Source organism: Balaenoptera borealis (genome assembly GCF_965194805.1).
Source record: "Balaenoptera borealis genome assembly, chromosome: 11".
In the NCBI taxonomy this organism is placed as follows: Eukaryota; Metazoa; Chordata; class Mammalia; order Artiodactyla; family Balaenopteridae; genus Balaenoptera; species Balaenoptera borealis.
Genome location: NC_138868.1, coordinates 56623770 through 56648511, shown reverse-complemented (window position 1 = coordinate 56648511; position 24742 = coordinate 56623770). Strand labels below are relative to the sequence as shown.

Sequence of the window (24742 nt, the reverse complement as noted above, 5' to 3'; positions counted from 1 at the left end):
TTATTCTCGAGCAAGCTAATTCCTTTTCTCTGCCCTGCACCCTTAAGGAGACTGTTATATATTTTCAACATTCCAAAAAGTCCAGTAGGAATTGTTAATTTAGCTACCTGTAGCCAGGCTGTGCATGCAAAGTAAAAAACCATGCTTCTTTGCTTCTGCTTGGAATTGCATCAGGTCAGGTCATACTGATTATCTCATGTTGATCTGAAGTTTCTCTGTGATTCCCTTGATACACTTGCAAGAGTTACACATGAGTCAATGCAATGTAATGGATAAAGCCCTAAGAAGCAGGGTTAGCAGTTAAAACATTTGGGTCCATCTCTGGCTTGCTTTGTAATTATTAGCAATTTCCTGTTTAAATTACATTGTTGTGATGTAGAGCAAATCCTTCCCTTCTGATGAAAAAGAGGAATTTATAAGTACCAAGAAAAATCTGAGTCATCTCCCTTTAATGTAGTAACTCTGCTTTTAAGTTGTCTATAAAACCTTTCGTATACAAAAACCAAAGTATACAAAAACCAAACCACAATTTGAGTGTTTTTCTTTTCTTTTTTGAAACTGTACATTTTATTGTGGGAACCGCTGGAACAAAACAAGCATGTATCCATACTATATGATGCTAGTCTAGAATTAGCAGACCTGGGTACTAGTCTTATCTCTGCTCTCATTCACTTTGAGGCAAGTTTATCCACTTTGCTGATTCTTATCTGTAGAATGAGAATAATGATATCGAGCCTGTTTTAATCTTAATAATGTTATTTTAAAAGTGCTTTTTTTAAAAAGTACTTTACTGTGGTTGGACTACTGAGATAATAAGACAACTGAGTTTTCAAGGAGTCAGGATCTAAACCTCAGTCCCTGTGGTACCAACATCCTTGTTCATAGGTCTATGTGAAGGTGGTAGCAGAATCTGCAGGCATGGAGGAGATCTCCCAGAGAGAGTTTGTAAAGTAACAGGAGTAGAGAGGGAAACACAAACCTGAATGAGAAGGAATCCTTCTTACATTTTTCCCATGGATCTTAACTTGACGTGCAGTTTTGTTTGTCCCTTTTTCTCTAGAGGTCCGCATTGCTGCTGTAGAGGCGCTCTGCATGCTGGCCCAGTCTTCACCTTCTTTTGCTGAGAAGTGCCTTGATTTCCTGGTTGACATGTTTAATGATGAAATTGAGGAGGTACGTCTACAGTCCATACATACCATGAGAAAAATCTCTAACAATATCACCCTTCGAGAGGATCAGCTTGACACTGTCCTTGCTGTGTTAGAGGTGAGTTTGTTATGCATTTCTTCATCAATACCTACTGAGCACCACTTTTTTTTTTTTTTTTTTTAAACCAGGCATTGATGATAAAATAGTGTAGAGGCAGCACAGTTCTGCCTTCTCATCATACAACTCCTTTGTGGTGGAGGAGACTGACTATTAAACAGGAAATTTGAATAAAGCTTAGTATTGCTATGATCAGGGAAGGATAGGGTGCTCTGGGAATGCAGAGTATCTAACCTGAATTGCCTGGGGTAAGGTTGGGGAGATAGGGAAGAAAGAAGGAATGCTGTAGTGGATACTTGAAGGAGTAGGACTTAATGAGGCATTTTCTTTCTTTCATTTTTTTTTTTTAATGAAGTATAACTGACTTACTATATTATATTAGATTTAGGTGTATGAAACATTTTCTTGGGAAGGAGTGGCACTGATAGTAGTAGGGTGGAAGGATACCAAACAGAGGGAGCAGTGTCTAAGGATCCAGAAGTAAGAGTGGATATGATATATTCAAGGAATTGGGAGGAATTCATTGTAATATAACATAGAGTTGAGAGATAGAGGAGGGAAGGGAAGTGCCTATAGATAAGGCAGGGGCTAAATAATGAAGAATTCCTTTCAGCCTTGATTTGATTTAATTCTTCTAGTGAATCATAGACAGCCGGAAGGGCTCTTAGGGATCAATTCATTCAACCTTGGAGTTTTCAGAAAAAAGGTAATTTGTTTGAGGTTGTACAGGTAAGAAGTGTCTGTGCCAGGATACGAACACAGATTTGCCTCCCAGGCTGTACAGTTCTTTGTGGTTCTTCAATTGTTTTTCTAAAGTGTCTGGATTTTATTTGCGAGCTCTGAAGTTTTTCATTTATTTATTTGTTTATTTGGCTGCATTGGGTCTTAGTTGCGGCTCATGGGATCTTCGTTACAGCATGCAGGATCTTTCGTTGCAGCACGTAGGCTTTTCTCTAGTTGTGGCATGCAGGCTCCAGAATGCACGGGCTCAGTAGTTGCAGTGTGTGGGCTTAGTTGCCCTATGGCACGTGGGATCTTAGTTCCCCGACCAGGGATCGAACCCCCGTCCCCTGCATTGGAAGGCAGATTCTTAACCACTGGACCACCAGGGAAGTCCCTGAAGTTTTTCAGAATATTAATAAATGAGAGTTGGGCTTTGGTTCCCCACCCCCCTTTTTTAGATATTGTGAAAGGGATAACAATTTGATGTTTACATATTAGCACTTGTTACAGATTTCTGCTACATACTTTGGAAAACAGGTTAGGTGCTCTGATTTTGAAGGTCTTTATCATTCTCTCAGTTGCTTAGCACTTCTCTTAAGATTTTTCCTGAATTATAAATCTTTATAATTTTTTTCATGTATTTTAAAAAATAAATTTATTTATTTATTTATATTTTTTGGCTGCATTGGGTCTTCGTTGCTGCGCGCAGGCTTTCTCTAGTTGCAGTGAGCAGGGGCTACTCTTCGATGTGGTGCGTGGGCTTTTCATTGCAGTGGCTTCTTTTATTGCAGAGCACGGGCTCTAGGAGCATGGGCTCAGTAGTTGTGGCTCACGGGCTCTAGGGCACAGACTAAATAGTTGTGGCGCATGGGCTTAGTTGCTCTGCGGCACGTGGGATCTTCCCAGACCAGGGATTGAACCTGTGTCCCCTGCATTGGCAAGCGGATTCTTAACCACTGCACCACCAACTGAGTCCCTCGTATTTTTTCCTAAGAAGATAAGTTTGCATTTTGTGTATTGTTCTCTATGGTTGGTCTCTATAGCCTAGCCCCTTCTTTCCTTTTTAGCTTTCGTTCCCATCATTCCTCACCTTGAACTTTATGCTGTAGTCACTCTGCTAATCATCCTGCTTTTCTTCACCATTTTGCCTTCATTGTAACTTATTGTCCTCTGCCTGCAAAACTGCCACTTTTCACGTAGCACACTTCTGCTTATTCCCAGGATCTACATTAGGTAATATATCTAGGAAGCCTTCCTTAACTAACTGTACTGCTGAGTGGGCTAAATAGCACTCATCTGTATTTTTGTAACACCCTGTTTATGCTACTGTAGCATTTATCAGTAGGTGTTCTGTTTGTTTAATTCTTTATTCCACAAGACTGTGAGCTTCTCAAGGCGCCAGTCTTGATTTTTTCGTTCTTTAATTCGCAGTGCTTTGTAGTGTCGGGCACAAGTAGATGCTCAGTAAACGTTAAGTAGCTGAGCTATATCACAAGCTATAATTTGACATACTTAATTGTTCATAGGGCCATGATAGGCTTATTGTGAGCACTTTTGTATAAAACTCACAAAGAATTTGTTTAGGTCTAAACTCCTTGACGTGGAGTTCTGTCCATGAATTTTAGACTTACATAAACTCATTGTCTGTTCTTCTACCCTACTGCTCACTGCTCTATATAGTTGTTGTGCCACTGTACTTCACTGTGTTGAGATTTAGCTACCTGACCCTTCCAGCCTCAATTTGTCTCTTTGCTCCTTCCTTCCTTCTCTCCTTCCTTCCTTCCTTCCTTTCCTTCCTTTACTTTTCTTTCTTTCTTTTCTTCCTTTCTTTTACATTGAGCTACTACCTGAATTCAACAAGTGCTGTCTATGTACTGGAGGTGTAGTGGTCAAAAACAGATTCCCTGCTCTCATGGGACATATATTCTAAAGAGAGGTAGAGTAAACAAAATGATTTCAGAGAGTGATAAGTCTTATACAGAAGGTAAATAGTGATGGAGGAATGGGAAGTTTCACTGTAAAGTTAAGGATTAGTAAAAGCCTTTCTATGGAGACAGTGTTTGTGCTGAGTCTTTTTTTTTTTTTGATTAATTAATTTTTGGCTGTGTTGGGTCTTCATTGAGGTGCACGGGCTTCTCGTTGAGGTGGCTTCTCTTGTAACGGAGCACGGGCTCTAGGTGCGCAGGCTTCAGTAGTTGTGGCTCACGGGCTCTAGAGCACAGGCTCAGTAGTTGTGGCACACGGGCTTAGTTGCTCCGTGGCATGTGGAATCTTCCCAGACCAGGGCTCGAACCCGTGTTCCCTGCATTGGCAGGCGGATTCTTAACCACTGTGCCACCAGGGAAGTCCCTGTGCTGAGTCTTTTTTTTTGGTTCTTGTTTACATGTTTAATCTTAATAAACAGACGAACTCGGCACACTAATCTTCAGGACACAAACAAGGAGCAGGCAGCTGGGGCCATGGAACGCAAGTCCACCGGGACAGCTGGTAGACCCGGCAGCTGGGGCCTGTGCTGAGTCTTAAATGACAGAAGGAAGCCAGCCATGTGAAAGTTGGAGGAAGGACCTTCAGGAAGAGGCAATAGCTGGTAGAAAGGCTCTAAGGCATAGGTGAGCTTTGATGTGCTTCCAGAACAGGAGTAAGAAGGCTGGTATAGGTGGAACATAGATAGTAGAAAAGTGATATGAGATGAGGTCTGAGAGGTGGGTGGGGCAGGTAGAGTACCTTGGAGGCTGTTGTAAGATGTTTGGATTTTATTCTAAGTATTATGGGATACCATTGGAAAATTTTATGCAGAAGGATAACATAATAATTTACCGCTTTCAACATATCTCATTCTTGAAGTTTTCTTGAAGTTCATATCAAATAAATTGACTTTTTCCCTCATTCCTCCATTTAAGCCATAATTATTGAGTACCAAGCCCGTGTGTCTCTTACTGTAGTTTTCACACTTTATCCATTTATGTCAGGTTTAGTGTGTTTGTCTTATCTCCCTGATGAGATTGTGAAGTCCTTAAGGAGAGTGACCATGTTGTACCCTTTACTGTATCCTTTCAGGGTTTAATGTGGTGACTTACCCATAGAGGATGCTTAGTAAACATTTCCTAAAACAAATCTACACAGGTTAATTGTATAACTGGGAAGTTCTTAAGAAACACACAAGTCAAAATTGTTTTCTTATTACTTGACAATTGTTTCTCCAGTACATCCATATAGCTGCCTCCTATCAGTGGTGGAGATTTGTTCATATGGGAAGCATTATATCTTATTTAAGTCTGCTACATACAGAGCCAGACAGATCCAAATCAACCTGTCATTTCTTCTCTTTGGTCCCTTTTTCCCTTTGTTTGTTTGTTTTTATTATTTATTGACCATCTGTTATGTGCCAGGCACTGTGCAAAGGGGGACACAATAGTGAGCAAAAGCCATGGCCCTGCTCTCATGGACCTTAGAATTTAGGTATGAGGTAGACAGACAAATAAGACACAAATGAAGGTGTAGTATAAGTTGAAATAAGGAGCTCACGACAGAAAGGAGTGAGGTCCCATGGGGGTATATCATAGAGGTACTTGGTCTTTAGGAGTGAGGGGGTACAGCAATCAAGAAAAGCTTCTGAACCTGAGCTCTAAAGGAGGAATAAGGCACTAACTTGGCAGGAAGAGTTGGGAGTGTGAGGTGTAAGACATTTCAGGCAGAGGAGCAGGAAGTGTAGAAACTGTGGTGGGTGGAAACATGACACAGTTGAGGGACCAAAAGAGGGCCTGGCAGTAACAGAGCTAGTGTGTGGTATGAGATTAGGCTGGAGGGGGTGGGTGGGACCAGCTCATGCAGAGCCTTTAGAACAACTAAAAGCTGTTAAAGGATTTTAGCAACCTTGCAATTTTGGACAAATTATTTAATCCTTCTGGTTCTTGGTTTTCTCATCTCTAAAGTGAGGATAATTTCACATATTCTTATGTTTCTTTTAAAAATTAAATGAGAGAATTCATATAAAGTGCTTCATATGGTAGTAGTTCATAATATAGACATACCTCATTTTATTGCACTTTGAAGATGTTGCATTTTTTACAAATTGAAGGTTTGTGGAAACCCTGCATGGAGCAAGTCTATCGGTCCTGTTTTTTTTTTTCTTTCCCCCTGCACCCCCAACCTATCAGTGCCATTTTTCCCACAGCTCACTTCATGTCTCTGTGTCACATTTTGGTAATTCTTTCAGTATTTCAAACTTTTTCATTATCATTGTATTTTTGATGGTGATCTGTGATCAGTGATCTTTGATGTTCCTATTGCAAAAAGATTATGACTTGCTGAGGCTCAGTTGATGGTTAGCATTTTTAACAATAAAGTATTTTTAAATTAAGGTATGTATATTGTTTGTTTAGATATAATGGTATTGCATGCTTACTAGACTATAGTAGAGTATAAGCATAACTCTTATATGTACTGGGAAACCAGAAAATTTATGACCTGCTTTACTGTGATATTCGCTTTGTTGTGGTAGTCTGGAACCAAACTTGCAGTGTCTCTCAGGTATGCCTCAGAAAGTCATTCAAGAAACATTTACTGATTTTTCCTGAGCCAGGTTCTGTATTAGGTTCTGAGGATGTTGAGATGGACAGTCCTCTTGCCTCTGAGTTGCTCAGTTTTATAGAGAAGACAGCAATATAAACCATAATTACAAGATCGTATCAAAAGTAAGGTAAAGGATGACATTGTCACCAGAAGGATAGCATATGACCGCAGGTAAAGGCTGGGGGGGGTGGGGTGTGAAATGGCATGACCTGGACAGGGAACATTGAGAAGTTCACATGTGGCTGTGAGGGAGAAGGGGTGGGAGGTGAAACAGGAGAGGTCAGTAGAGAACCAATTGTAAAGGGCCTGTGTGCTGTGCTGAGGAGCCTCCGTGTTATCCTAGGGGTGGTGGGAAGCCAAATGAGGTTACTAAATGGGGGGATGACATAGTCAGATGTGTTTATTGAGAAGTGGGCCCCCCTAATTGTATAGGGTAAAGAAATGAGAGAATTGCAGGATAAAAGAGGGTGCCTGGAGAATAAAGAAGGCATGTCTCCAACTGAGCTTCAAGGAAGAGTCCTCTGATTCTTAGATTTTGTTATGTAGTTATGGATGTGTCTTTTAAATTTTTTAGTTTGATTTCTTTCATGTATTAAGTAAAACTTAAAAGTATAAAACTTTCAGGAGAAATATTTGTGACCTTGTCTTAGACAAAGATTTCTTAGATATGACACCAAAAACTTAATCTATGAAAGAAATAACTAGATAAACTAGACTTATCAAATAAAAAAAATTCTTCAAAGAGACACTTTTAAGAAATTTTAAAGATAGCACAACAGTGTGAATATACTTAGTGCCATAGAACTGTACACTTAAAATGTACATTTACTTAAAGTGGTAAATTTTATGTTATATATATTTGACCACAGTAAAGAGATAATGGGACCAAATCAAACACATATAATGGCTTTGATATGTAAACTGTACCAAAAAAAGGGAGGGGGTAGATTTGGATACAGAAACGCACATAGCGGGAAGACAATGTGAAGACACAGAGAGAATGCCATCTACAAGGCCATACAAGGAATGTAAGGTTACCACAAGCTAGGAGGGGGATTGTGGAATAGATTCTGTGTCGCAGCCCTCAGAAGGAACCAACTCTGCTTATATCTTGATTTTGGACGTCAAGCCTCTAGAGCTCAGACAATAAATTTCTGTTTTTCTAAGCCAAAAAAAAAATTTTTTTTGAAAAGACATACCGCAGACTGGGAGGAAATATTTTCAAAACACACATCTGATAAAGAATATATTAAAAATTCTCAGGGAATTCCCTGGCAGTCCAATGGTTGGGACTCCTCAATTTCACTGCCAAGGGCCCGGGTTTAATTCTTGGTGGGGGAACTAAGATCCCACAAGCCATGCGGCACGGCCAAAAAAAATAGAAAAATAAAAAGAATATATATTCTATAATAAGAAAGCACACCACCCAATTAAAAAATGAACAAAAGATTTGAACAGACACTTAAGCAAAGAAGATAGCAGTGGCAAATAATAAATAAGCATGTGAAAACATGCTTAACATCATTAGTCATTAGAGAAATGCAGATTAGAACAATAGTGAGGGGATTCCCCAGCAGTCCAGTGGTTAGGTCTCTGGGCTTTCACTGCTGAGGGCCCGGGTTCAATCCCTGTTCAGGGAACTAAGATCCTGCGAGCTGTACCGCGCGGCCAAAAAAAACCAAAAAAACAAAACAATAGTGAGAAATTACAACAACACATCTGTTAGAATGGGTAAAAACAAACAAACAAAAGAAACCCTGACAATATCAAGTGCTGTGAAGATGGGGAACAACTGGCACTTTTCATATACTGCTGATGGAAATGCAAAATGGTAGAGCCACTTTGGAAACTACTGTGACAGCTTCTTATAAAATTAAATATACACTTAACATATGACCCCACAGTCCCACTCTGAAGTATTTACTAAGGAAAACTGAAAACTCATGTTCACACAAAGACCTGTATGCAAATGTTTATTGCAGCTTTATTTATAATAGTCCCAAACTGGAAACAACACAAAATCCTTCAGTTGGTGAATGGATAAATTAACTATGGTACATCTATACAATGGATTACTACTCAGTAATAAAAAAGAATAGCTGCTGATACACATAACAACATGGATGAATCTCAAATGCATTATGCTAAGTGAAAGTAGCCAGACACAAGAAGCAGCATACTCTGTGATTTCATTTATATGACATTTTGGAAAAGACAAAACTGTAGCAGAAAATGTATCAGTGGTTGCCAGAGGCTGGGGGTGAGGGGTAGACTACAAAGGGACACGAGGGAAGTGTTTGGGTGATGCAAGTGTTTTATATCTTGATTGTCATGGTGGTTACATAACTATATGCATTTGTTAAACTCATGGAAGTGTACACTAAAAAGGATGAATTTTACAGAATGTAAATTATATGTCAGTAAACCTGACTTTTTTTTTTTTTTGGCCAAGCCATGTGGCTTGTGGGATCTTAATTCTCTGACCAAGGATTGAACGCAGGCCCTCGGCAGTGAGAGCGTGGAGTCCTAACCACCCGACCGCCAGGGAATTCTCAAACCTGACTTTTTAAAAAATGCTTTGGAGATCCCATTTCCCACTAAAAGGAACCAAAATTCCAAAGAGAAATGGCTGATTCCAAGTGTGGTGTAGGAAACGTAACAAGATGACCTTGTACTGTCTTGTCATACAGAAAGCAAACCTTAGCTATCAAAGACCTCTAGGCTTATATCAAAAAGACCCAGGAGATAACTTAAATAGACTCACACTGGCTAAAGGTGAAACATATCATTAAGGATTACAACTGCAAATATGTTGAAACCCATGATTTTATAATAATTCAAAAACAAAACACTGCATTAGTAACCTTTAGAAGATGCTTAGTAATCAACTCATTATTTTGAAAACTGGTAAGTTAAGGAATCAAGCATTTATCCTTCCTTTTCCCATGCAGATAGAACTTCAAGACAACCAGCTAGTTGATAAGGGAAAGTTTCTCTTTGTAGAAGTATTCCAGTTGATGAATGAAGAAGAATGATAGAATTTATATATCATTGTTTTACAACTTTAATGAATTACTAGATCTAGGCAGTGATCTTCAGTGGTTACTAATATCACAAAAAGAAAAATATAGTTCCTGAGGGAGGCACACAGTACTACCTATGAAGTGGTCTTATAAAAAAATTGAACCTAAATGTGATTAAGCCTCTAAATCAAACTACCATCTCAGGATATACAGGGGAGAAATTGCAAGGGGAAAAAAAAGTGAGATGTAAAGAGATTTTACGTATTAAAAGATACTTAAGGGACATATTACCCAATTGCAATGTGCGGACGTTCTTGGAGCCTGATTAGAACAAATAAAAACTTTTTGAGTCAGGGAAATTTTATTATGGAGTGGATATTTGATATTAAAGAATTATTAAAATTTTAGGCATGATATTGGTTTTGTGTGTTTTAAAAAAAAATAATCATTTTTAAAAAGAGGTATGGAAATATTTACCAACAAAATGCTATGATTTCTCTGATTGGCTTCAAAATAATCTGGGAGGGGGCTTCCCTGGTGGCGCAGTGGTTAAGAATCCGCCTGCCAATGCCGGGGACACGGGTTCGAGCCCTGGTCCCGGAGGATCCCACATGCCGCGGAGCAGCTGGGCCCGTGAGCCACAATTACTGAGCCTGCGCGTCTGGAGCCTGTGCTCTGCAACAAGAGAGGCCGCGATAGTGAGAGGCCCGTGCACTGCGATGAAGAGTGGCCCCCACTTGCCACAGCTGGAGAGAGCCCTCCCACAGAGGCGAGGACCCAACACAGCCATAAATAAATAAATAAATAAATAAAATTAAAAAAATAATAATAATAATCTGGGAGGAGTGGGTAAAGGTATAGATGAAGCAAGATTGGCTATGAGTTAATTGTTGAAACTGGGGAATTATCTCTACTTTTACATATGTTTCAAATTGTCTATATTAAAAAGTTTTAAAGAACTGGCAAAAAGTGCTATGGAGATATCACATAAGAGTAAAACTGATATGTTTTCATTTACATAAGCATTAAGTTGTTGGTGAGCTTTTCTAATCATTTTAGTGAGGTTGAGCAGAAAGTGTTGGGGAGGGAAGAGGCCACTCTCTGACATCATCTGGTACCTACTCTCTTTTTGTTTACTCTGCTGTAGCCACGCTGCTATTTTTCAACATGCTTTCACCTCATGGCCTTTATGTTTGCTGTTCCCTTTGATTATGCCATGTAAAATACCCCACCTGTCCTAGCACTCTTAACCTTAACCTGCTTTATAGTTTCTCATATCTGACCTATATATTTAGTTATTCATTTTTGTCTTTTCACTAGAAGGAAACTCCTGAGAGCAGGGATTCAACTTTAATTACTGCTGTACCCCTAGCACTTGGTACATAGTAGGTGCTGATAAATGTTGACTGTTTAATAAGTGTTCAGTAAATGTTGAGTGTACAGATTAATGAATGAACAAATGAATGAATTCTTCAAATAATCATTTCATATTTTTCCTCCTCTGTGAATACTAGCCCCTCCCCTTTCTGAAAATTGAGAAGTTCTTTACCCTGTACTCCCACTTTAACCTGTATACTCCTCCATAATAGCTAATCCATAGTGACTGCTATTATTATTATTACCTTTTTTTTTTTTTAAGGATTCATCCAGAGATATTAGAGAGGCTCTTCATGAACTCTTATGCTGCACTAATGTTTCAACCAAAGAAGGGATTCATCTTGCACTGGTGGAGCTGCTGAAAAATTTAACCAAGTACCCTACTGATAGGGACTCCATATGGAAGTAAGGATTTTTTTTGCTCATTTGTTCGCTGAGTCTGATAATATGGTAAATGTACAATGCTGACATTATTTAGTGGATCATCATAGATTGGGGTATGGCCTTCAATTTTGTCTTCAATTTAGAAACCTGATTCAACATAACTATACTCTCAAGAGTCTGGTTCCTAAATTGAATATCACATTTTAGGTTATTCATTTGTCCATCCGTCCACCTAGCAAATACTATGTGCCTGCTATGTGCTTACTATGTGCCAAGCCCTGTGGTAAGTTTTGGAGGTACAGAGATGAGTCGATTAGATTTCCTTTTCCTCTTATATAGTGTTAGTCACTCTTTGTCTGTTTCCATCATTGTAGAGATTAGAGGGAGGGTTAAGTATTTGGTCTTCAGATGGAAAATCACAATCATATTTTCCCCTGATTACCTCTAGCTTTACTGGCTAGAGTCAAGCTTAACACTGTTCATGAATTGCTGTTTGAGGAGCTACTTGCATACATTTAATATAAAATGTCCGTTGTTGTACTCCACGTATTTCAATGAGCTTATGTGATGAGATCACTGCAAATATATGATTTATTTATTTTCAAAAAAAATTGTTATTAAAAGTTGAAAAACTGTGGGTCAAATCAGGTGCTTGGAAGACATACTAAGAACTAAAAATGCCAGGGAATCTTGCTCTAGGTAACATTTTTGATACCTGGTTTTCTGTTTTGCCATTTCTTCATGTTTGTTCAGTCCAAATCAGCTCAATTCATTGTACATTTATTGATTGTCTTCAAGGAGCACTCAGTCATTTGGGATGTGGGGATACAATGTCCCCTGAGGCACAGTGAGTAAATGGGCTGAGAGAGGTCAGAAAACTAGTGAATTAAGTTCTTTAAGACAGAACTGGAGAAAAGTGTACTTTCCTAACAGTATCAAGTGTTTTAAATGTGATGCCTTTCATACCCCATATAGCCTTCAGTTTGTTCATGGGGTTTGTTTTCTCTCTTTTGGTGATCTTCTTGTTCTCCAGTCCTTGGTGAAGTCCCATCTTCTTTGGGCAGCTTTCTCCGATCACAGTGATCCCTTCTACCTTTGACAGGTAGAAAGCAGGGTATCATTCATTTGATAGTTCATTACCTTATAGTGTTAGTCATCTTTGCCTCAGTTAGATTATAAACTCAGTGAGAACATTAAATTAAGGTTTATATTTATTTTCAGTTCACCACACCTTCTACACCAGAACTTAATTAAAAATAACAAAAAAGCATAAATACCAGCACACATGTAGTTCTTTATAACTTATAAAGGGCCTTCATGTAGTCATAGTAGTTAACTAATAGCCAATTAATAATAGCTAACTAATAGTTAATTAAGTTCTTATTATATAATGGCAGACACCTTGCTAAGTACTTTTCATTCATTATCTCATTTAACCCTTATAGCAACTGTATGAGGTAATTATATTTAATCTCATTTGTAGGTAAACATATATCTGCTCAAGGCCACAGAGTTATTAAGTTTCCTGTTTCAGATCAGATCTCTTCTGATTCTAGAACTTCACCCAGGATATCAGTTAGAATGCTTTTGTCTACAAGTAACAGAAAATCTGATTAAAAGTGGCTTAAACAGTAAGGTCTAATTTTTTTGTATAACAAGAAGTCAGAAAGTTGATTTCAGGATTGGTCATTCAACAGCTTAACAGGGCTAGTACTCTGGTTGACTTCTTTGCAGTTCTCTTGGCTTTCTCCTCATAGTTGCAAGATGGCTACCTCATAAGACAGTATCTTAAGACAGAAAGAAAGGACATTCCCTCCATGCACTTCTCTTTTTTTAAAATTTTATTGAAGTATAGTTGATTTACAATGTTGTGTTAATTTCTGCTGTACAGCAAAGTGATTCAGTTATACATATATGTATATTATTTTTCATTTTCTTTCCCATTACGGTTTATCACAGGATATTGAGTATAGTTCCCTGTGCTATACAGTAGGACCTTGTTTATCCATCCTATATATAATAGTTTGCATTTGCTAATCCCAAACTCCCAATACTTCCCTCCCCCACCCCTCTTCCCCCTTGGCAACCACAAATCTGTTCTCTGTATTTGTGAGTCTGTTTCCGTTTCATAGATATGTTCATGTGTATGCACTTCATTTGATTAGGAAAACATTCCTGAGAAGCTCCCCAGCAGACTTCCTCTCTTGTTCCATTGACCAGAACTGGGTTACTTGACTACCTGCAAAGCAGTCTCTGTAAAATGGGCTTGGGATTGCCATGATGAGTTTAGACCAGTTGTGGTTGAGCCCTTGGGCTAGGCCTACCTTCATTGAGCACTTTGCTACTTACCTGATACCTGAGTAAAATCAGGGTTCTCTTGGCAAGGAAGCTGGGGGAAATGGTTGTTAGTTAAATAACCTGTAGTAATATCTGTCATATCAGCTCTTCTATCTTCATAATAACCAAGTTTTTAGATGAATTAACTTGAGTTCCGGAATAATTGAATGACTTATCTGAAGTCATAGAGTTAACAAAAGTAGATGGTTGAGAATTTGTAATTCTGAGTCAGGTTTTCTGATTCCAATTCCCAGTACTTTTTTAAAAACAGGTTTGCTTGTTTCTCATTTTGCTTGTTTCAGATGCTTGAAGTTTCTGGGAAGTCGGCATCCAACCCTGGTGCTTCCCTTGGTGCCTGAGCTCCTGAGCACCCACCCGTTTTTTGACACAGCTGAACCAGACATGGATGATCCAGCCTGTATCCTCTGCTGATTTAGCAGGGAATTTTGGCATCTTTTTCTGCAGTGTAGCTTGGATGGTCTGAGGGTTTTGTTTTGTTTTACTGTTATTTTTCTTTCTCATTTCTTTTAGTTAAAAGTATATCCTGAGGGAGCCTAATGGTTATTTTCCTCAGCTTTTATTCTTATATTCACAGTAATTCAACTTTGCCATTTAATACTAATACTAATTTTTTTAACCATTTATTGAGCATCTGCTATATTCCACATACTGTTTAAATACTTCATACATTTTTATTACTGATCTGCAAACGACACTGGAAGGAGGTATTATTCACTGCTTACAGATGAGGAACTGAGGCTCAGAGAGTCTAAGTAACTCTCTAAGCAGCAAATCTGGGATTCAAAGCCAGACAGACATCTTTGGTTTTAAAGCCTGTGGACTTTTCCCTATGTCTTATTCCATGCTTAATTTGATCTGCAGCCTGAAGGAGGGGATGGGCTGAGCTAGGCTGCATGATTACTCTAGCTCTGATACAAGTTCAGGGGGGTTGTGATAGCTTTGGGCAGCATGCCATGCCGTCGGGTTGTTTTCCAGTAATGGGAATACATTTACATCAGTACATCCATACTCTCCCGTGGTTCTTTTCACTCTATAGCACATCCTTGGTGAGGTTTAGGGGGGTATTTATTGAGATACAGGGATCAGCCAAATAACTGGCTTTTGTGATGACCATTGTATTCTCTCTTCATTCTTTTTTTTTATTTTCACAGGGCATTTGGAGAATTTTTTAAAAGATCTGTGTAATTGATGTGCTAACCAGTGCCTGACTCTGTGTTTACGTCTAAAAAAGGCACATCCCTGACCTTACCTCTAAAGGTGCAATACTGTGACTATTTGAAATTCAGCTCATCAGAGAGAGACTTGTGGGCTAGGTGTTATTACAAATCACACAGGACATATTAAAGTGCCCTGAAATCTGAAGCCCCTTTCATGTTAAAAAAAATACTAAACATTTTTGGAAGCCTAATGTTAAGATATTTTTCTGGGTAGTTCGAGAATTGTGTTATTTAAGAAATATGTTTGGCTGTGAATAACAGAGATTACCCCAAATGTATCTTAAATGTTAATTAGAGTTTTTTTTTTCCCTCAATGTAAAAGAAGTCTGGAGGTGAGCAGTCTGGTATAGTAGTTCCACATTATTCTTGGTGATCTAGGCTCCTTCCATTTTTCTGTTCTGCCATTTTCGGTCGTCCAAAATTATTGCTAGAGCTCCAGTCATCAGGTCCAGGTTGTAGGCAGGAAGTTAGAGGATATTTGGAATAAAGTCAATATTCTATTAGTAAGGAAAAAGGGAACAATGGATACTGGGTAGGCAAATAGCACGCTCTGCCATAGAGATACATACAGAAGATTGGAAGGTATGTTTATCTTGTATTTTTAATTTCTGATTTTCCCTCTGTTGCAAAATTAATATACATAGAAAGAAAACTTTTAAAAGTAGAAAGAGGAAATTTCATATGTAACACCCAGAGTCTTACTAGCCAATGTAATTGACTTAATATTTTGGTTTGTTTCCTCCTCCCTTTTTAAAAGCTTGGGTTTGGGATTTTGCTGTCATTTTATTTTTTAACATTTTATTTCATCAACAAACATTTGATGATAGATAGCTGCTGTCATATTGTCTATACATTTTAGAGTCTGCTTTTTTCACTTATGACAAAATGCTTATGATACAATATTAAAAATCTTTTATAAAGATAATTTTTAACGATTGTGTAATACTCCATCAAGTAGATGAAACACAAGTTATTTAATCATTCTCCTGTTTTTGGACATTTAGGTTGTTACTGATTATTTGCTATTGTAAATGATTCTCTGCTATTTGATTTTGAGATGTGGAATTACTCAACATTCATAAGACTCATATCTAGTACCAAATTATTATTCAAAGGGATTGTGCCAGTATATACTTTAGTAGGCATTGTACCAGAAGTTCTTATTTGTTAGTATTCTCGGCAGCAGGCATTATTTTAAAAAACCTTTCTTTGGTAATTGGAGGGGTAATTGGGGTAATTTGAAGTGAGGTAATGTATCTCTTTGAATTTGCATTTCTTTGTTAGAAAATTGTAGTCATTTAACAGGAATTTGGGGGGTTAGAAGTAGAGGCACCAAATTCTGGCCAAGCTCAACCTTTTATACCTCCGACTTTACTTAACGCACTTATTTATCAGACATTGCAGTTTTGGTTCTTATTTTCAATGCTGCTAAAACCTGTCCAACAATGCCTGCATTGTTCTCAGATCATACCTTCAGACACTATGCCTACCTCCGAGACAGTCTTTCTCATCTTGTTCCTGCCTTGAGGGTATGTTGAAAACATCTTGCGTCCTTGTTTTTGGTTTTTTGATTTTTAGTCCCGTGTGGTTGTTAAGTAGCAGAAAGCAGACTATATATTCTCTGAAAACACATTCATTAATTCTCTTTCTCTCTTGGGCTTTCTTCTATTGTTTTGTACTTTTCTCTGAATCTTTTTTTGTTTTTTAATAAATTTATTTATTTTTGGCTGCTTTGGGTCTTTGTTGCTGTGCGTGGGCTTTCTCTAGTTGCAGAGAGCGGGGGCTACTCTTCATTGCAGTGCGCGGGCTTCTTATTGCGGTGGCTTCTTTGGTTGCAGAGCACAGGCTCTAGGCGCGTGGGCTTCAGTAGTTGTGGCACACGGGCTCAGTAGTTGTGGCTCGCAGGCTCTAGAGCACAGGCTCAGTAGTCGTGGCTCACGGGCTCTAGAGTGCAGGCTCAGTAGTCATGGCGCATGGGCTTAGTTCCTCTGCGGCATGTGGGATCCTCCTGGACCAGGGCTCGAACCCGTGTCCCCTGCATTGGCAGGTGGATTCTTAACCACTGTGCCCCCAGGGAAGTCCCTGCTCTGAATCTTTTAAGAAGATTCATTTTTTAAATGTCCCTGGGTCTAGGGGCAGGACAGGAATAAAGACGCAGACATAGAGAATGGACTTGAGGACACGGGGAGGGGGAAGGGTAAGCTGGGACGAAGTGAGACAGTGTCATGGACATATATACACTACCAAATGTAAAATAAATAGCTAGTGGGAAGCAGCCACATAGCACAGGGAGATCAGTTCGGTGCTTTGTGACCACCTAGAGGGGTGGGATAGGGAGGGTGGGAGGGAGACGCAAGAGGGAGGAGATTTGGGGATATATGTATATGTATAGCTGATTCACTTTGTTTTAAAGCAGAAACTAGCATACCATTGTAAAGCAATTATACTCCAATAAAGATGTTAAAAAAAAATGTCCCTGGGTTATTGATTATATTAGGCAAGAAGAAGAAATCTGGAACAACATATTTTAAATCAAGGATAAGATTGTGTTATATCTTAATAATTACATAAAGCTATGATTCTCAGCAAGTTTTTTTTTTTTGGTTGTGGGTCTTAGTTGCAGCAGGCAGGCTCCTTAGTTGCGGCATGCGTGTGGGATCTAGTTCCCTGACCAGGGATCGAACCCGGGGCCCCTGCATTGGGAGCGCAGAGTGTCATCCACTGCGCCACCAGGGAACTCCCAAGTTTATTTTTTAATAATAAACTCTTTATTATTTTTAAACTGAGAGATATAGAAAGAAAAACATTTTAATGAACCATAACGATAATAATGGCAAACACTTACTGAATGCTGTGTGCAGGCACTTTTCTAAGCTCTTTATTTGTATTTACTCATCCCTGCTTAAGTAACTCTAAATGACTTTATTTAGAATAATTTATGTACATGGTTAGAAAATTTAAACTATATAGAAGATACAAAGTTAAAAGTAAAATCCTTTTTGCTCTCCCTTCCTCATCCCTTTCTTGAAAGGTAGCCACTTTTAACAGTAAGAACAAGGATTATAATTATCATCATAAAAAACATTTTTACAACATGCTATATAAACTTATTTGGGAATAAATCATCACTCTTCTATGAAGTGAATGATCAAATAAAGGTTAAAAATAAATGTGATTACAGATTAATTTTTAGTCCTGTTTCTGTGGTTAGCCCATTTATTTCAGTTAACAATAGAAAATAATGTTATACCATTCTCTTTTCTTTTTCTCCTTGCAGCTGTGGCTATATTCGGTAGACCATGTTCGTTTTCTCTCTCTCTTTCCCTTTCTCCCACTTAAGCTGAGGAAGGAGAAAAAGGTTGTTTACAGAATTATCTAGCTTTTTTTTTCCATTTCTTTGTTTTGTTCACATTTTTTTCCTGGTTTCTTCGTGTTACTAAAAACTGAGCCACAGAAGTTTTTGTTTTTGTTTTTCTTAAGCCACAGAATTTGATGGTGCTGTAACCCCACTGTGTTTGCTTAGTTACCAGGTAGAAAACTAGTGTCATCAGCTCTTTCTCCCAATATCATGCCTCATGAGGATCCTTCCCATCAGTTCCTGCAGCAGAGCCTTGAAAGGGTATACAGTCTTCAACACCTGGACCCTCAAGGAACTCAGGAGCTGTTAGAGTTCACCATCAGGTGAGGTGATTGATCATCCCTTTCCTTTGATAAAGTTAACGTTGTTATGCTTGGCTTGATCCTTTTGATTTCTAATGTTGGTTATAGGCTAGTTTTTCTGACTGTGTTGACATGATTTTATGATGTTTTTATTTGGATTAGATTGTAGTTTAAGCATATTACAAAGAAAAGCTTTGTGTTCATGACAAGATTGATGATTAGTACAAAACTAGAAAGAGTTACAAAGAAGCTGTTTTCAATTTTTCTTACCTTATATTAGTTAGAGTAACAGAAAATGCAACTAACAGTGACTTAAACAGGATAAAAGGTTAATTCTTTCTCATAGGCGGACAGAGCTGAGATGGCTGATGACCTAGACTCATTCTTTCTTATTTCTCCATCTTCTGCATCAAGTGGCCTTTGCCTGAAGATCCAAACTTTAACTATCCCCTTTGTAATCCAGCCTCTAGGAAAAAGGAAAGAGCAGAAGGGCATCTTTTCTACAACCACTCCCTTTTAAAGACAGTTCCCCAAAGTTGCATGTTCTAATTTTACTTGTGTCCCATTGACTAGAACTTAAGTCACATGGCTATATCTAGCTGTAAGGAGCTAGGAAAGGTAGTCTTTGTTCTGGGTGACCAGTGCTTAGTTAACACTTGGTGACTCTGTTACTAAGGAAGAAGGGAAGGATATCGAGAACAATCAGCAGACTCTGCCAGGCCCTATTAGTATGTCCTGAATGATTTGAAAAGAAATGAAACCCATTTGCCTTTATTTTTTTTAATTTTTAAAATAAATTTATTTATTTATTTATTTATTTTTGGCTGTGTTGGGTCTTCATTGCTGCGCGCAGGTTTTCTCTAGTTGCAGGGAGTGGGGGCTACTCTTCGTTGCGATGCGCGGGCTTCTCATTGCAGTGGCTTCTCTTGTTGCGGAGCACAGACCCTAGGCACGTGGGCTTCAGTAGTTGTGGCGCATGGACTTAGTTGCTCTGCGGCATGTGGGATCTTTCCGGACCAGGGCTCGAACCCGTGTCCCCTGCATTGGCAGGAGGATTCTTGACTACTGCGCCACCAGGGAAGCCCCCCATTTGCCTTTAGCAAAGACAATATCTGTCTGCTTTTGTAAATAGGGTTTGATTGAAACACAGCCACACTCATTCGTTTAGGTACTGTCTATGGCTGCTTTCATTGCTGCAGTGGTAGATTGAGTAGTTACCACAGAGACTATATGGACTACAAAGCCTAAAATGTTTACTATGTGACCCTTTACAGAAAAAGTTTGCTGACCCTGAAGTGATGCCTGGATCACATTTTCTTTCTCATCTGCTCCCTCACCAAGGTGATTAAATTTAGAAGCTGCTACTGAAGTTTTTGGCCCTGAGCCCAGGAAAATAAGCTCTACTTCCCCACTCAGCCACACCTAAATAAACATTTAAGTTTTGTCCTTGACAGTTTTCTATCCAGTTGGCACTGAGAAGGTACAAAATGCACAAAAGCAAGCCAATTTGGTCATTAGCTGCAGTGCTGGCTATTAGTAGGTACTCAGTAAACACCCAGGTTTGAGTCACTTTGATGATCTGGATTTTATGAGGTGATAGTCCTGTTGGGCTTTGGGCTGGTCAGACCGCGGTTCTAGTGCTGTGGTCAGTCCTGGGCACTATGTTTCTAGTTAAGTGCATTCTGAGAAAGGTGGCCAGGATGGTGAAAGATCCGAAAAGGAAAGCAGATGGTGCAGCAGTTACTGATGACCTACTGTGTTTTACAAATATTATTGCAGTTAGATGTTGTTAACCATTTTACAATGAAGAAATAGAAATTTGGGGAAATGAAGCAATTTGCTAGGAAGTAGCACAAATGGAATTTAAATCTAGCTTTGTTTGACTCTAAAATTGTTGCTCTCTGATATGCAGCAGTGAAGGGGATTCTTTTATCAGGGGTGATAACGTCAGATGATCCCTGGGGTTCTTCAGAATTTACATTTTTCCGTAGTTGCTGAAAAGTGAAATGTTAGTCAGAATTTCATACAGAAGTTTCTCTGATTAGGACTCTGGCCGTTTACTTGTTAGTACTAGTATCAAACAAACTTCACCGTCAAACACATTGTCCTTTGTTGTAATCTAAGCAGCCATGTCACCCAAATAAGATTTCATCTCACTGCTGTAGTTCAGTGAGGACCCTGGGGGATGATTTTTTTGGTTTGTTTTTAGAACTTGACATAACTACTTTGTCTTCACCACTGTATTTTGGGTGCCTTATTTAGGAGCTTAGTAAATATTTGTTGAAAACTCTGGTTATGATGGCTTAACCAGGAATGAAGACTTTTAATATTTTTATAGATGGCATTTTCTTCTGGTCATACCTCACCTTCAGTTGCATGGATTTAATCTTTTGTAAGGCTCCACTATCCTTGATCATAGCAAGAGCTGCTGTCTGTTAAGTGCCCACTCTTCTGTTTTATGTACATTATTTCATTGAATTTGAAAACAATTCCATGAGAATTATCCAATTTTTACAATGAGTGAGGGAGCTGGAGATCATTAATTTGTTATATGGTTTTTTAGCGCCAAGCATTGTGCTAGGCAGAAGGGACGCAATAGTAAACAAGGCATAGTCTCTGCTGCAAGGGATCTTACAGCCTGGTTGGGGAAATAGCTAGGTAAACAGGCAATGCAGTATTGTGATTTCCACACAATACATTAAGTACAGGGTTTTCTAGAAGACGGAAGGGGGCACCTAACCCTTCCTTTCATGGTTTAAGCAATGACCAGTAGAATGAGTAGAAATTAGTCAAGTGAAGAAGGGAAAAGACTGTCAAAGACAAGGAACAGCAAAGCCCTGGACTAGAACATAGGTTTTTCTAGCCCTTCCATCTTGTCACACTGCTCTGTTTCTGCATAAACAGTCTGTGTGACATGAAGGATCTGGTATAGTGAGATTTAAAATCCAAAGACTTGTTTCATATCAAAGAGGAAATCAGAAAAATACCTGGAGAAAAATGAAAACAAAAGTACGAAAATCCAAAACCTATGGGATGGGGCTTCCCTGGTGGTGCAGTGGTTGAGAATCCGCCTGCCAATGCAGGGGACACGGGTTTGAGCCCTGATCTGGGAAGATCCCACATGCCACGGAGTGGCTAGGCCCGTGAGCCACAACTACTGAGCCTGCACGTGTGGAGCCTGTGCTCCGCAACGGGAGAGGCCGCGATGGTGAGAGGCCCGTGCACCGCGATGAAGAGTGGCCCCTGCTCGCCCCAACTAGGGGAAGCCCTTGCACAGAAACGAAGACCCAACACAGCCAAAAATAAATAAATAAATAAATAAATTTATTTTTAAAAAAAACCTATGGGATGCAGCAAAAGCAGTTCTTAGAGGGAAGTTTATAGCGATACAAGCTTACCTCAGGAATCAAGAAAAATCTCAAACAACCTAACTTTACACCTAAAGCAACTATAGAAAGAAGAACAAACAAAACCCAGAGTTAGTAGAAGGAAAGAAATCATAAAGATCAAAGCAGAAATAAATGAAAAAGAGACTAAAAGAACGATAGAAAAGATTGATGAAACTAAAAGCTGATTCTTTAAAAATAATAAATAAAATTGATAAACCTTTAGCCAGACTTATCAGGAAAAAATGGGAGAGGGCCCAAACCAATAAAATCAGAAATGAAAAGGAGAAGTTAACAACCAACACCACAGAAATACAAAAGATCCTGAGAGACTACTATGAACCACTGTACACCAACAAAATAGACAACATAGAAGAAATGGACAAATTCTTAGAAAGGTACAATCTCCCAAGACTGAACCAGGAAGAAATAGAAAATATGAACAGACCAATTACCAGTACTGAAGTTGAACCAGTAATTTAAATATTCCCAACAGATGAAAGTCCAGGGCCAGCTGGCTTCACAGGTGAATTCCATCAAACATTTGGAGAAGAGTTAGCACCTGTCCTTCTGAAACTATTCCAAAACATTGCAGAGGAAGGAACACTCCCAAACTCATTCTATGAGGCCACCGTCACCCTGATACCCAAACTAGAAAAGGTATCACAAAAAAATAAAATTACAGGCCAATATCACTGATGAATATAGATGCAAAAATCCTCAACAAAATACTAGCAAACTAAATCTAACAGCACATTAAAAGGATCATCCTCCATGATCAAGTGGGATTGATTCCAGGGATGCAAGGCTTTTTCAATATCTGCAAATCAATCAATGTGATACACCATATTAACAAACTGAATAAAAACCATATGACCATCTCAATAGATAACAGAGAGCTTTTGGTAGAATGGAACATCCACTTCTGGTAAAAACACTACAGAAAGCAGGCATAGAGGGAACATACCTCAATATCATAAAGGCCATAGATGACAAACCTACAGCCAACATCATACTCAGTGGTGAAAAGCTGAAAGCATTCCCTCTAAGATCAGGAAAAAGAGAAGGATGCCCACTCTCACCACTTTTATTCAACATAGTTTGACGTACGGATGGCTAACAGGCACATGAAAAGGTACTCAACATTACCGATTATTAGAGACTGCAAATCAAAACTACAGTGAGATACTATCATCTCACACTGGTCAGAATGGCCATCATCAAAAAGTCTACAAATACTAAATGATGGAGAGTGTACAGAGAAAAGGAACCCTCCTACAGTTTGTGGGAACGTAAATTGGTACAGCCACTGTGGAGAACAGTATAACCTCTAGTGTAATGTAAACATGACTTTTGTATGTACTGGGAAACCAAAAAACTTGCGTGCCTAGCTAGCTTTATTGTGATATTTGCTTTATTTGTGGCGGTCTGGAACTGAACCCGCAATTTTCCAAAGTATGCCTATAATTGCAGTTCACATTGTAAGGATTAAGTGAGCTCAAATAAGGAAACACCTAGCACACCTAGTACAGTGCACACAGGAGATGCTTTTTTGTACCTTTTTCATTAAAGAGTCCATAGCCTCCTGATGGATGTCTAAACTGAGGCTTCCTGAGGATTGTGGGCATAAAGAAATACAGAGAATAGGTGCCGCTGTTGCTGCTCATGTTGTGTCCACAACAGCAGCCGGACATGGGGCTGGAGGACGAGCAAAGGATGCTGACTGGGTCCGGAGTTCCCAAGGAGAAGGAAGAGGAGGAGGAGGAATGAGTGGATCCCCTAACAACAGTGAGAGAGCAATGCGAGCAGCTGGAGCAATGTGTAAAGGCTCGGGAGCGGCTAGAGCTCTATGATGAGCATGTATCCTCCAGGTCACTGACAGAGGAGGATGCACAGAGGAGCTCTTTGACTTCTTGCATGCAAGGGACCACCGCGTGGCCCACAAACTCTTCAACAGCGTGAAATAAGTGTGCCGATTCATTCACCCCAGCCTTCATCACCTGAGCTTCGAGATATTTCCTTATGGTTTTGAACATGCCATTTGTTTCTTAATTTGTATAACTAGGTTCATGTGAACCTCAAGGATTTTGGCTTAGGCAGGTAGCTTCTGTGTAATTATCAGTGATTCCATCTTATTAAAGTGCAGTGGTCAGCAAAAAAAAGAAATACAGAGAGCAAACACTGGGACACAGAGCGTTTTGAGCAGGGCTGGCAAGTTTCTATTTTTGTTTGTATAATAGTTCAGATTTCCCATGGCTAGTTGGGTTGCATCTTGCTTTGTGCAATTCAGAACAAATGCTACAGGGCAAGGGTGGTAGAATGACTTAACGCTTGGGGGCAGTCAGCTAATGTAGAGTCAGCTGGTCAGTGTTCTCTATAATGTAGCAGAAGGCAGAATCTTTCTGGAGATGAAATGGTTCAGACGTAGAATGATTCAGGGCCATCTTTTGCAAGAGAGACATCAGAGATGCGAAAGGGAGAGACCAGCTGGCCGCCAAAATAGGATTTTACAGGTATGGTTAGCTAGTACAGGGTCTTGCCTTTTATTGTGCTTGATACCCACACATGAGCAGGCTCTCCAGGATTAGCTCAAATCACCAAAACTCAAAAGAGACGGTATATAAGCCACAGACCCTAATTTCTTCAGTCACTTTGGAAATAATTCATTTTTGCCCCTTTCCAGGGCATCTCCTTTCTTGTATCAAGGTTCTCAGGAGGCAGCATTAGCTATCAGAAAGTTGCCTGAAATAAGAGGGAGGGGCTTAGTCCAATGGAC

The 24742-nt window shown here is 39.2% G+C and overlaps 1 protein-coding gene and 1 pseudogene across 3 annotated transcripts in view; both read left to right on the top strand.

The window, feature by feature from the left end:
- Positions 1 to 24742, top strand: part of INTS4 (integrator complex subunit 4) — a 121415-nt gene that overhangs the window by 69230 nt on the left and 27443 nt on the right. For both annotated transcript variants that reach the window (XM_082343315.1, XM_082343316.1), the window contains 5 exons: positions 1061 to 1266; positions 11224 to 11366; positions 13985 to 14100; positions 16316 to 16449; positions 18444 to 18601. In XM_082343315.1, coding sequence (XP_082199441.1) covers positions 1061 to 1266; positions 11224 to 11366; positions 13985 to 14100; positions 16316 to 16449; positions 18444 to 18601 — 757 coding nt within the window. The remainder of the gene's footprint in view (positions 1 to 1060; positions 1267 to 11223; positions 11367 to 13984; positions 14101 to 16315; positions 16450 to 18443; positions 18602 to 24742) is intronic.
- LOC309606381 (cytochrome b-c1 complex subunit 6, mitochondrial pseudogene) lies at positions 18609 to 24132 on the top strand (annotated as a pseudogene). The gene has a single exon. The product of its transcript is annotated as a cytochrome b-c1 complex subunit 6, mitochondrial pseudogene (transcript).